This window comes from Triticum aestivum, chromosome 3B (genome assembly GCF_018294505.1).
Source record: "Triticum aestivum cultivar Chinese Spring chromosome 3B, IWGSC CS RefSeq v2.1, whole genome shotgun sequence".
Taxonomy (NCBI): Eukaryota; Viridiplantae; Streptophyta; class Magnoliopsida; order Poales; family Poaceae; genus Triticum; species Triticum aestivum.
The window spans coordinates 784973815-784987144 of record NC_057801.1 but is presented as its reverse complement, the minus strand read 5'-3'; the positions used below and the strand labels follow the sequence as shown (position 1 = coordinate 784987144).

General features: G+C 44.5%; 1 protein-coding gene and 1 long non-coding RNA gene across 3 annotated transcripts; both read right to left on the bottom strand.

Moving 5' to 3' along the window:
* Positions 1-892: 892 nt before the first annotated feature.
* LOC123066564 (uncharacterized) lies at positions 893-2074 on the bottom strand. The gene is made up of 2 exons (XR_006431373.1): positions 1836-2074; positions 893-1122 (listed from the first exon to the last, which is right to left on the bottom strand). It is a non-coding gene; the product is annotated as an uncharacterized lncRNA (long non-coding RNA).
* Positions 2075-2210: 136 nt separating this feature from the next.
* Positions 2211-4818, bottom strand: LOC123066562 (uncharacterized). 2 transcript variants are annotated; one of them, XM_044489615.1, is made up of 5 exons: positions 4406-4818; positions 4225-4318; positions 3595-3804; positions 3057-3121; positions 2211-2977 (listed from the first exon to the last, which is right to left on the bottom strand). In XM_044489615.1, the coding sequence occupies exons 1-5, from the start codon at positions 4430-4432 to the stop codon at positions 2945-2947; spliced, it is 429 nt and encodes a 142-aa protein (XP_044345550.1). In that variant the 5' UTR covers positions 4433-4818; the 3' UTR covers positions 2211-2944. The 2 variants fall into 2 exon arrangements, with proteins under 2 accessions (XP_044345550.1, XP_044345551.1); XM_044489616.1 differs by having other exon boundaries at positions 2219-2977; positions 3057-3098.
* Between the last annotated feature and the right edge of the window lie 8512 nt (positions 4819-13330).

Genomic DNA, 13330 nt, shown 5'->3' with positions numbered 1-13330 from the left:
GCTGCAGTCTTTCATGTTTTTGTTGACCGAGTGAAAAAATTGTGTGCTAGGGCTGCCACTTCGGTGACGTTGCCCGTGCAAATTGACGGGGAGCACGCGGAAGCAGACACTGTAGATGCAGCCACCTCTCAGCGAGTTACGAGCTGTTTGCACTCTGTTCTGTTTCTTTAGTTGATTTGTCAATTGAACGGACTGTTATTGTTTGAATGATTGCAGAGCCAATAGAAATCATTCGCCGTCCTTTCTGCCCTGACGATGAGGACGAGCTTCAAAGAGGTGCAGGTGTAGAAAGGACGACCTCGAGCAGTCCCCGCAGCTTCACTCAGAGAGTGTCGTCGAGTAGACCACCCCAAGCACCTCCCATTCACTACAAGAAATATGCTATCTTGTGACCTCCACTATTGGTCACTGAAAGGTCATAGTTTTTCATTTGCGACCTTTTTGTGACCAAAAACAGAAGGTCAAAAGCCGAGGGTCGTAAACTGACTATAGCGACCTTCTCTGTGAGAAGGTCGTGGACGTTTACCACCAAAATATGTCCACTGTGGCGTTTTGGTCACTAGCAACCTCCCCAGTCCACGTAGGCATCCAGCGTGGCAAGTTGATGTGGCACAAGATTCAGCCCGGTCCAATTCAGTTTTCTACATGGGCCTAGCCCATTAATTCGGCCTTTTTAATGTATTTTTTTCTTGTTAATTTTTGCTGGCTACATGGGCTTGGGCCATTAATTCGGCCTTTTTTTCTAAGATGCAGCCTTTTACAATCTACTGGTTTTTTATTTTCGTCCTTTTTTTGCCACTGGTCCCACCAATCAGATTGGTCCCACTTGTCATGCTTATCACAAAATTGATCCAACACATCAAAAATTTCAAAATCTGTCAAACAACCATTATAACTTGTCAGGTTTCCATTTCACGGGTATTCAAAGCACATACACAATCATTGTTTCGAATAGACCAGAGAGCAAATGAAATTGGTCCAAACCAATACTGCATTAATCTATTACAATCGTTACAGTATATTACAACCCAGATATGCCTACTATTGCCTACAACTACAACACATAATATGCTACTCTTTGCTGATATTCTTCACAGCTTCGGACATGGATTCGCGCTTCACCTATGCAAAAAATAAGAATGAACATATAAGAATAAGAACTGGTACAGAACATCAAACAGTAGCCAATGAGGGATCCAATAACTTATAATCAAGAATTGACAGCAAATGCCATGTACATAAATAATATGACTAACACTAACCAGTATGCGTTCATGGAGTGACTAAAATGTTCTCACTAGCTAGGAATTTTTTTGGTATATAATATACTGACATGTCCAACTCTCTAAATTGATCATAGAAATGAAAACTGTAAGAACAAGTTTTAGAATCCAGGCATGTCAAATTTTAAGCACCAGCAGAATAGGTCTAACAAACCAGACCATGATCATCATGCGCATCAGGATTTATGGTTCTAGCAAAACAGTAAAGAGATGGACATACACGCATCAAGCATACCAGCTACTACATCACCATTCTCGTGACCAGACATCACCATTCACTAATAATTCCCATTGGGAGATCAAACTATGCATCCAACAAGCTACAGCAATAGGGAATGCAAAAAAATTTATGACCCGAGATGATGAATCAACTGGGTACATCTCAGTTTGAACAACCACGGCGAGACAACAACCGCATAATAATGCAGCGAATCAAATCTGCACGCAGGAGCAGCGCCGTTCGTGGCATCCACATGAGGTCGCGCAACATCAAGAACATGGCGCATGACAGCAGCAGACCTAGAGATCTAGGACGGAGGAAGGGGAGCTTACACTTGCGGATGCGGGCGGACGGGTAACCGCACGAGGAGCAGGTGCTCTTCTGGAGGTGGAAGCTGCGGCGGCCGTAACGGATGCAGAATTGAAGAGGGTCCTCATGTAGCAGTAGCAGCAGTAGCATGAAGAATTGAAGACCGACCAACAGAGCCTGCAATGCAAACAGAGAGGCATGAGGAAACTGAATCCAATCACATCAAATCAAATCGAGCTGTTGCACCTTGACCTTGAGGAAAACAAACCTCATCTCATGTCATCTCAGGGAAGAATAAGAAGAAGAAAAAATATGGCTGCTGCTCCATGACCATGACCTTGAATTGTTGCTGCTGCACAGATCGAGGAAGAAGAAGACCTGCAAAAAAAGCAATAACTAGCAATGCACAAGCATGAATTCATGGAAGGACGGATGCAAGGCCAAACATCCAGCATACTGTTTCTTAATGCCCCAACTACTTAAAAAACCATGATAGTTCTAACCATATTAAATTAAAGACAAAGTGAAGTCATGATATTGAGAGTTCCATCTTATAAAGCTTTCTGTTTAGCATATCCTAAATCACAGTCTATCTACCAATATATGAACTCTTTAGTTTTCAGAACCGAGGCTCACATATTTGGGCTGATTTGTACACTGTATTTTCAGTATTTTTTTAACTTGAGACAAACTAAATGCTAACATCAGTGACAACAAGAATTGAACAGAAATAGCTATTGAAGAAACACGTTTATAAGATAGAATGAAAATGATTTACACCACAACATATATTTCACATGTACTGGAGCTAGAGACTACAGAACACACATAATCACACATATGCGAACAGGGTAATACTCCATGGTTCAAGTTACACTAATAAACAAAATTATACAAGCAACTAGACTAGTATCACAGATCTACAGAGTAGTACTAAACAACTAAAAATAAGTAGTAGAAGTAACTAGTATAGGGAGCAAGTACTCCTTTCATTCACTTTAAACTGAGACAACTGAAAAGGAGTACTCCTTTCATTTAACTTACTTTAAACTGAGACTACTAAAAAGGAGTACTCCTCTCTTGAGAAGTTGATGTAAATGAAATCCAGGAGTATGTGAGAATATGGCCATCTTTATTTCTTTCTGTAAGCTTTATCTTCAGTGCCCTGTAATCACCAAAAGGCAATATCAGAAATTATCTGGTAGGCTAATAATATCAGAAAGCTTGGCAGCGACTGCACATACCCGCAGTGTTCGCTCTTCCAGGCCTTCTTGTTGTCGCCGATACTGCATGAACATTAAGTAACAATCTGATCAACATACATAGAGTATAAATTTGACCTTGTAAGAGAAATGCTCATATCCTATCAGCATAAACATTTCACAAATCAACATCCATGCTCATATCCTATCCAACCAGCACAAACAGTTCACAAATCAACATCCATGCTCATATCCTATCAGCATAAACATTTCAGAAATCATATCCTATCTATCAGCATAAACATTTCAGAAATCATATCCTATCTATCAGCATAAAAAGGTACTCTTAAAGCTTAAGTTTCCTATAACTAGGAGCACCCTGTCAGAACTTAAAGCTTAGGAAGGTAGGTAGTATGTTATATGACACCTTGAAGAGTAGGACTTAAGGATGTGCTGCTGTTATACATGATGCAATTCAGCATTGGCCAGCAAGAGAAATGCTTAATCAGGTGGTATATTAGAAGAAACAACTAGAAGTATATTAGAGATAAGCTGCATCAGGATGTTGGATATCACATACCATAGGCAGAAACAACTAGCTTGAACAACGAGAAGCTGGCATCCACCACGCCTTTTGCAGAACTAGTGATATACTTGTGAAGCGTAGGACCGGCACCGATCATGCTTCCATGACAGGCCAAAAGGAAACCCTGCAGGACGTTGAAATACGCAGCAATGTTCTCCTTGAGCGTTTCCACACCAGGCAAGTCTCTGCTCCAGACCATCCCAGCTACATCGAAAACAGGCATAACAACAATAAGTGAACACGGCCAGAGATAAATCACCAGCAAAAAATCAGTATCACACAACCATAAGGACTGCATGAATTGCAGCAGTGGGCACTAGACAGAAACAAAATACAGCGGTCAGCAGTGAGCACTAAACATGGCCAGAGATAACTTACCTCGGCTGCATACAGCGGCCAAAACATATGTACTGCAGCTAATTGGCTTCTCGAGCAAGTACAAAATACTAAATTGAGATAAAACACCTAAATTTTCCCTAATTTGTGATCCTATCGGGCATGCCAAGCAACTGAAACGAATCAATGGTCACCCAGAGAGACCCTAACAGCTCTGAATGCACGTGAATGACTGTCAGCCCAGCTCACAGAATTAGTCTAGGGAATTTAGTCCGGTTTCAGACTCACCGATGGTGGCCTGCCTGGACACCACATTGCCGAGCGCGACGACCTCCAACCACTCTGTCCGCTCCAGTCCACCGGGAGCCGCCTCCAACATCATCTGCGAGAGCAGGAGAGCAAGTCAAACATGGGAGCTCCGAGCAGGATTAGGGCCGCCCCGTGAACCGGGGATTCACCGAGTGCCTACCTGGAGGGTGTCGATGATGGTCGTCATCCCGCGCGGCTGCTTGTCCGGGGCCTAGCCGAGGCCAGCGGGTGGCTCAGGCCCACGCCGTGGGATTGGGGGAAGCCATGGCGCCGCCGACACCCTGTTCGAGTTGCCGATGGAGGGGCCACGCTGGTGCCGGATCCAGCGCCCGCTGGCCTCAACGTTGTCGGATGTGGCAGACCGGCGGCGAGGGGAGAGGTGGGTGGCGGAGAGGGAGGCGGCCGCGAGGGGAGAGGTGTGGCAAAGAGGGAGGCGGCAGCAAGGGGGATCTGGATCGGGAGCGGAGTGGCGGAGGCAGAAGGGATCGGGATCCTGGGAGGCGGCGGTGGAAGGGAGTGCGGCATCGCCATCGATTCGATCTGAATCGGGGGAGTGGGAGTTAGGGTTTGTGAGGAAGGAGCGGAGGGAGGAGGTCACCGTGGTGTGGGATGGATGGATGGATGTGGATGGATGGATGGATGTGTGCCACGTCATCGATCCGTGGCACACACCTTTCCACCAATGAGAATTTAAGTTTATTTTCTGAGTGTAAAAATGGTTCTTTTAAAAAGTATGAAATCTGTGATGGAAAATTGGATCATATTTTGTGAAAATGACCCAATATTGTGCACATGTGTGTATATTGCGATGGGGTTTTATTTCTTTGCACAAAAAATCATTTTTCAATTTCTGGAGTGCCAATAATCGGGTTTTTTGTGAAGGACCTAGTAAATAGTTGTTGCAAAATTGGACCTGATCAATTTTCTAAAATATTAGGCCATATTTAATGTACAATTGACCAACTGGTTGGGTGTCAAAATGTTTTGATCCACCTCTCATGAAAAAGACAAATTTCTGCCCATTCAGCTGGAAGCGGGTCAAATTTGAACTGCACCTGCCTCATAGTTTGCTATTTATTTTTTCCAGAAATCATTTCTAGTTACATAAGTACCTATTTAATCAGAGAAACACCAAAAAAATTCCAAGATTCAACCACTAGCTAAAAACGGTCATTCCCGCTGTTTTGACCGCATTTTGAAACGGGCATAAAAAATTCAAAAAAATCAAAAAATTGGGAAACCTTCGCATTGTGTCATTATATGTGGCCAAGTTCCCAGGAAAAATAACAAACTTGTAATACGGCAATTATTTTAAAAAAGTGTTCATAGAAATGAGCTATCATCTCTGAAGATTCATGGCTTCAAGCCAAATGATCAATCTTATGGCCACATTCATGGCATAGTTTGTTCAAATGATCTCATATTGTGCACAAGGGTGCATATTGGAATGGCAAACAATGTTCCTAAGGAAGTTTTCATTTTCTTTGGACGGAAAAATCATTTTCCATTTTCGAGTGCCCAAATGAGGTTTTTTTGTGAAGGACCTACCAAATAATTGTTGCAAAATTGAACCAGATCAATTTTATAAAATACTAGACCATAATTAATGCACAATTGACCAAATGGTTGGGTGTCAAAAAGTTTTGATCCACCTCTGGTGAAAAAGACAAATTCCGTCGATTCAGTTGGAAGCGGGTCAAATTTGAACTGCAGCTGACTCATAGTTTGCTCTTTATTTTTCACAAAAATCATTTCTAGGTACATAAGTATCTATTTAATCAGAGAAACACCAAAAAAATTCCATGATTCAACCACTAGCTAGGAACGGTCAAGCCCGCCGTTTTAACCGCATTTTGAAACGGGCATAAAAAATTCAAAAAAAATCAAAAAAATGGAAAACCTTCGCATTGTGTCATTATATGTGACCAATTTTCCAGGAAAAATAATAAACTTTTAATACGGTAATTATTTTAAAAAAGTGTTCTCAGAAATGAGCTATCAAGTGTGAAGATTCATGGCTTTCAAGCCAAATGATCAATCTTATGGCCACATTCATGGCATAGTTTGTTTAAATGATCTCATATTGTGCACAAGGGTGCATCTTGGAATTCCAAACAATGTTGCCTAAGGAAGTTTTCGTTTTCTTTGCACGGAAAATTCATTTTTCATTTTCTTTGTGCCCAAAAGGAGGGTTTTTTGTGAAGGACCTACCAAATAATTGTTGTAAAAATGGACCAAATCAATTTTGTAAAATACTAGGCCATATATAATGCAGAATTGACAAAATGGTTGGGTGAAAAAAGTTTTGATCCACCTCTGGTGAAAAATACAAATTCCCGTCGATTCAGGAGGAAGCGTGTCAAATTTGAACTGCAGCTGCCTCATAGTTTGCTCTTTATTTTTTCCAAAAATCATTTCTAGGTAAATAAGTATCTATTTAATCAGAAATACATGGTTTGATGGCGAGACATCGAGGTTTGGACGGTGGCCGAGGACCCCAACTCTAGAGCGCGTAAGCTCGCATGCCCGCCGCGTGGTCACCGTGTGACCGTGGAGTTGCCATGTGTTCTGGGCGGCCTAGGAATGTCTAGTGGGTTGGGCACTCCCCAGGTAGGTGCTAGGAAGAAAATCACAACATAAGATTCTCACGAGGAGACCGATCGATGCTCAAACATGAATAAGCAGCCAAGTGTTTGATTTGCGGTACGGGAAATGCACATGGCTAATGGGTGTGAGTTTTGGCTGAGAATGATCAGTTACTAAGAAGACCGTCTTCACAAATTTTCACCTCAAAAGGAGGAGCCTAGGTGGTACTTGCTTTACAAACTACCACACTGGACATAAATACAAATGTTGAAGCTCGGCTCAAAATAATGAATGGATTGAGCTGGCATTTGGTGGAGGATGGTTATTTGGGCATAGGAAAGCACTATAGAAAATGGATACTATTTGGACATGCCAAAGTGGTACTTCCTTCACAAACTGCTGCTCTGAACAGAATAAGAAAATGAATATTGTTGAGTTATTTTTGAACTAGGCAAGGAAGGTTTTTGACATATTTGATGAAGATATGATCCAAACAATTTATGAGATTTTTTTGGGAATTTTTGGAATGACAGAAATTTAGGTTGCTTCACAACCTAGGGCAAAAACTTCCACATGGACATGACACATAGGCAAAACTGATGAGGTGGCGCCTAGTCATCACAACCAACCACAATCTACAAGGCTGTGACCATCTATTTTGGTCGTTAACAACTAGAAATAAGGCAGCGGCCAGCCCTATTTGCTTTGTGACCATTTGGTGTAATGGAATTACGACCTTGCTGACCAAAATGGTCGCAATGGTTTAGGGTTTGGAGCCCCCCGAACAGCTTTTGACCAATTGGTCTCAAATGGTCATAGATCTATGACCATTTCTTCCAGGGTCACTGACAAAAGGTCACTAGTTGACATATTTCTTGTAGTGGTTGTTACGCCTCAAGAGCCTAATGGTTCATCACAAGCTGGTGTTATTTCCACTGCTCACTATCGACTGCTCTGCCCTTGGTGTCGACTATTCCCGCTTCAGGGCCGTCTAAACAATCTCAGATGCTGGTTCCTTCGACTTTGTTACCAAACCTGCCGGCTCATGTCTTCACTCTGCATCGCGTTCTGAAAGACCAGACCAGAGCCAGCAAAGAAGCTATGATCCCAGCTGGACTGATGATGTCACGTCTAAAGGAGGTGTATGAAGGCAGCAAGGTAGCCTATGACGCCATCTCAGCCCTTCAGGCGAATGTCCGAGTAAGTGTGATTGTAAGTTGATTTTCGACTGAATTTTTCCTGTTCGACTTGCTCCTGTACACCCAGTGGGTGTTTTGTTTATTCTGTAACTCACTACTTGGTCTGATAAGGCCATGTCGAATGGGAGTTATCCAGTGGGGGCACGCTGAGTGCACCCACCGGGTGTAGTCCCCGAGACTGCCGTCGAATGTTTGATTCGGCGGGGATCTTTGAATGTGTTTAGTTGTAGCTCTTCACTCAAACCAGTTAGGCCGGATCCGAATGGAAATGAATCCAGTGGGGGCACACTGAGTGCACATGGGTGTAGTCCCCGATATCGCCGTCGAATGTTTGATTCAGCGGGGGTCTGAGAAGTCTCTTTCACATTTTGTTTTGAAGCCAGTCAGGCTGACTTTGAGCGAAAATGAGTCCAGTGGGGGCACACTGAGTGCACCCACTGGGTGTAGTCCCCGAGGCCGTCGTCGAATGTTTGATTCGGCGGGGGTCTGAGAAGTCTTTCTGCTTGTTTGTAACATCCGGATTTTCTTGTTCTACTTGGAAGCGGAGTTTAAATTTGAATATCTTGGTCATTTTTGACTGAATTGTTTCCTTGATGATCTCAAAAGACCTGTGAGCTCGGAGCTCAATACGTTACTCTGGAGAAGGAAATGGCCCAACTTCAACTAGATCTGGCAAAAAGGAACTTGAAGCAAGCATAGGAGGAGGTGAAGTCCATGGGACATAACACTTCATTGATAGTGTGCTTCATCGTTCTTCCTTTCCGTCCTTTGAACCGAGTGATTCCACTCGAACAGATGTGCGTAGTGAGAACCGTCAACTCCAAGCGCGACTGAAGAATGTTATTTCTTGAGACACTATGAAGCAGGCGCTGGAGAGGAAAGACAACGAACTTGCGGGGGCGCAGAAGGTGGCTCGGGAAAAGACTAAAGAAGCTGAGAAGAAACTAGCCTCGGCCAGTAAGCTTGAAGATGAGAACGCAACCCTGAAGACTGCCATCGAGGAGGTGAAAAAGGAAGCTGCTCAACTTAAGGAGGAGAAGACTGTCTTGACTGACAAGGTGGACCAGCTCACCCAAAAGAGGGACGAGTTGGAGGAATACTTGGGGGGCCTTGCAAAGAAGATGTACATAATGGTTGAAGGTATTTTTCCTCGTCCGAGTGAACTCTTGAGAGTTTTGCCAAAATTTTGCCAGAATACCACTGCTCACTCATTCTTTCCTCCTTGTGCAGAATTTTGCCAGAATTTCGAGCAAGAGACAGAACAAATTGATACAGGCATGGACCCCACCAATTCACTCGTCGGAGATGCGGCTGCTATGAATGTGCCGCGACTGGAAGCCCATCTTGATAGTGTATTGGGGTACATCGCCCGACTGAAGGTTGCGCTGGCAGGGATAGACAAGGAACTGTGGCCAGAGGATACGCTTCAGATGACTTTGAGTCAGTGATGACTCGGCTCAATGAGATCCCAAGTCGAGTGCAAGCATGGAAAAAGTCGGCTGCTCGCTGCGGAGCCATTGTGGCACTCTCATTCATTCGTGTCCATTGCAAGGAGGCTAAGGAAGACAAGTTGAAGGCTCTTCGGATGGCAAACACGAAGAAACTCCAATTTCAATCTTTCATGGAGACTTTCATTGAAGCAGCGACCCAGATTGCAGATGGCATAGACCTGGACACGTTCGTCGAGCTAGCGAGTCCCACCGGGCCTTGAAAGAAAACTTTATCTTCCAGTCGGAACTTATTCACCTCGGTATGCCGAGTGATTTTGTAACCATTAAACTTGTTCGGGTCTGCTACCCGAGTACTTTTGCCTGCAAGCCTGAAATGAGCATGGGTAAGAAGGATAAGAAGGATAAAAGGCCAAAACCTAGCAGAGTAGGAGTTTTACGTAAGAATATCACATTTGTTTAACTAATCACTGAATTAAAACAACAAAATTGCTGGACCTAGAAAGAAATATTTTTCTTGATCACAAGTAATTAATTAATAAATATTAAAACAACAAATTAGTGCAATCCATTTTAAGAGCATCTCCAAAAGATTGTCCAAATTTTGACGGTTCAAAACCGAGATGTATAATTTGGACCGCCAAAAAGTGCGTTTTGGAGCTCCGAAAAAAGGAGAACTCCAACAGATGGTCCAAATTCATGGTCCAAAAGAGCAACTCCAATAGATGGTCCAAATTCATGGTCCAAAACCGGCCAGCAGCCTTGGAGAATTCTGTCGAACACCTTGTGTGCGTGGTGGAAGAAGATGGCCGCCGGTTGGATTGGCTACTGCTAACGGCTGCGGTCGGCTCCGGACGGTGGCGGTGATAAGAAATGAGCTTGGAGGCTGGCCAAGAGGAGCTCGGCGGGCGGCGAAGAATAGTTCGGCAGCCGGGCGGAGGGCTTGGTGTGGCGGTCGTGCGGCCGACGCAACGACCGTGGACAGGCTCACGGCCAACGGGAGGAGGTTGGCGGCAGCCTAAGACCCGACGGTGTCCTATCGCGGCAGTCGGACCGTCGGAGGCGCCGAATCCCGCGCCGACTGCCTCCCGATTCGGCAGCGTCTGGGCGGCTGTGAGCCGGCTACCAGCGAGGGAGGCGACGGGGGAGACGGCGGCGGAGGGCGGCGGCGGGGATGTGGGGTGGTGGCGGCGCCGACAGCAAGGTTTTGAGCGGTCGCGGCGGCGGATTCCGGCCGGCTGGTCTTCGGGCGGGCGGACGGGCGCGGGAGGGAAGGAAATGAAGTGGCGGTTGGTCATTCACGGGCGGCGGCTGGTTTTGGACCAGATGCACCTCGTGATGTAAATTTGCACCGCGAGGTGTTGTATTTTACATCACAAGAAGGCCGCGGTCCAATTTTTTTTGCATATGGACCGTCTATTAGAGCAGCGTTTTTTGCCCCAGACGGTCCAAAAGTTAGATACTTTTACATTTGGACCATCTATTGGAGATGCTCTAATGAGGATGTAGCTCAATTGGAAGAGCGCTAATCTATGTTGGATAGAGGCACGGGGATCGATACCTCGCATCTCCATTGGTTTTTTTATTTATCGTTTTTTTCCTGCAAAAATTAGACGGCAAGAAAGAACACCACGTGACGCTGAATTGACTGTTGATTGCGTCGTCAACTGGGCTGGAAGTTGGATTGTCAAGGATGGATAATTGGATAGATAGGAGAAGCTCCAGCTTTAATTTAAGCGATGTCATCGTTTGCTTTGTACCCAATCTTTTTTTTATGGGAGCGTTGTACCGTACTCTTTTTTATGGGAGCTTTGTACCCAACCTGATCTTGTGTGATCAGGGCATGTATAATGATTGATAAGATAGTTTTATCTTATCGCGTGCATGTAATTTAGAGATGATAAAAAAATATGTGTACAATGGGTCATCTCTTAGCTTTATTTTCAATAACTAGTTATTCCTAGAAACATAATGAGACATATTGTGCTAAGAGATCATCTCTTCTCTTCTCTTAAATAAAAGCAGACAAGCCTTTTTTATGATTTCTCTCTCCTACACCTCATCATTTGTCTTACGTGGCATTGCTAAGATAGAACCATTATACATGCCCTCAGTTCACAATTAAAATGACCTCGTGTGATCGATAGTAGCGAGCATACAAATTGACTTAGTTTGTGCGCTACGCTGGCTGAACTAGCCATGTGTCGTCATGTCTCGGCTGATTGTTTAGTTTGCTATACGAAGAAACTAGTTTAAGTACCGCCCGCTCAATGGCATGGTGCGTATATAGCTTTCACGCCTGCATTAAAACAAACTCACGTTTTTTTTGGGATATATATTTACAATCAGTATTTTTCTTGATTGCAGTCAGTTAATTAATATTATTAGTTTGAATTAATGCAGTGCATGTGAAAGGGGATGTAGCTCAATTTGTAGAGTGCTAATCAATGTGGAATAGAGGCACGGGGTTTGATTCCTCACTTTTCCAAATCGATTTTTATCGCTGTTTTTTCCTGCCAAATTTAGTCACCAGTCAACAAGAAAAAAGGCTATGCGATTGAGCATGGGCAGGTTCGTCGGCCATGATTCGGCAGCAGGGTAGGCAGCATCGCCAAGTAGAGCCCACGGCCTTTGCTTATTCCAGTTTTTTCTCTTTTCCTTTGGGCGACTGATAAGCATCGGAGCAACAGTTCGGCCGGTCGCATCGGGTGCGCCAGTTCTCTTTTTGTCCACTATCAGATTAGCCTCTTCATCGTGTTTTTGCTCAACAAAAATCGCATCCAGTCCTAGACACCCGCCATGGACGCGCGAAGGCCTGCCTTGAAGCATCACCAGCTCGCCGCCGGTTGCCCTCCTCGCTGCACCGCCATGCCGTCGGCTGCAGCTTTTTTCTCACGCCCGTTGAAGCTTTTTTATGGTTGAAGCTTTTTTAGAAAACAGTTTTAGCTTTTTCCATCGACGGTTCCAGCTTTCATGGTTGCGCGGTGGCCCGTCCCCAAATTCCATCGCCTTCGATTTGAAGCTCCCTAGGAAGCTGGTTGTAGCTTTTTTTAACTGTTTGCAGCTCCCTGCATGCCATTCACAGCCTTCTTTTTCTCTCTCTTTTAGTGGTTCCAGCAAAAAAGATTGATCCAGCAAAAATATCACAAATGGGGGAGTAGCAAAAAAACGAAGACGGTTGTAGCAAAATTCAAACACTGTTGCAGCAAAACTTGGAGAGGTTCCAGCAAAATAAGATGGACTCAGCAAGAAAATCAAAAACAAGGTGGGAGCAAAAACTAAGACGGCAGTAGCAAAACCAAAGACCATTGTAACAAAATGTTTCAGTAGTTCCAGCAAAAAGATGGATCTAATTAAGCAAAAAAAATTGACAAGCGGACAAACGGAGGTAGCAAAAAGCAAAACGATGGTAGCAATTTTTTGGACTGGTTGCAGCAAAAAAATCACTCAAAAAATGTGGATCCTAGCAAAAAAAGTGGATCCTGGTTGCAGCAAATTCAGGCGCCGGTGGTATCTTTCCCGGTGCCGGTTGCAGCAAATTGCAGCACCTGTGGCCACCACCTCCAACCTCGGCGGTTGCAAAACATCCAACCTTGCCGAGGGGGAGGACGAGGAGATGGACGGCCATGGCTTCCTGGATTGCATCAGCCCTTGAGTACTCCTCGCATCAGAAAGTAGTGGACGAGCAGAGCCCCGTCTCGACCCGGTCTAGATGCAAAAAAAGGAAGGCGGGGAACAGATGTGATTTCTCCAGAGACTTGATTTGGGCACTCATGCTGGAGGTAGGGGATAGAAAGGAGTGGGATGATTGGACGAGCAGACAGATAAGAACATCGAGAGGGCGAGAGGGAT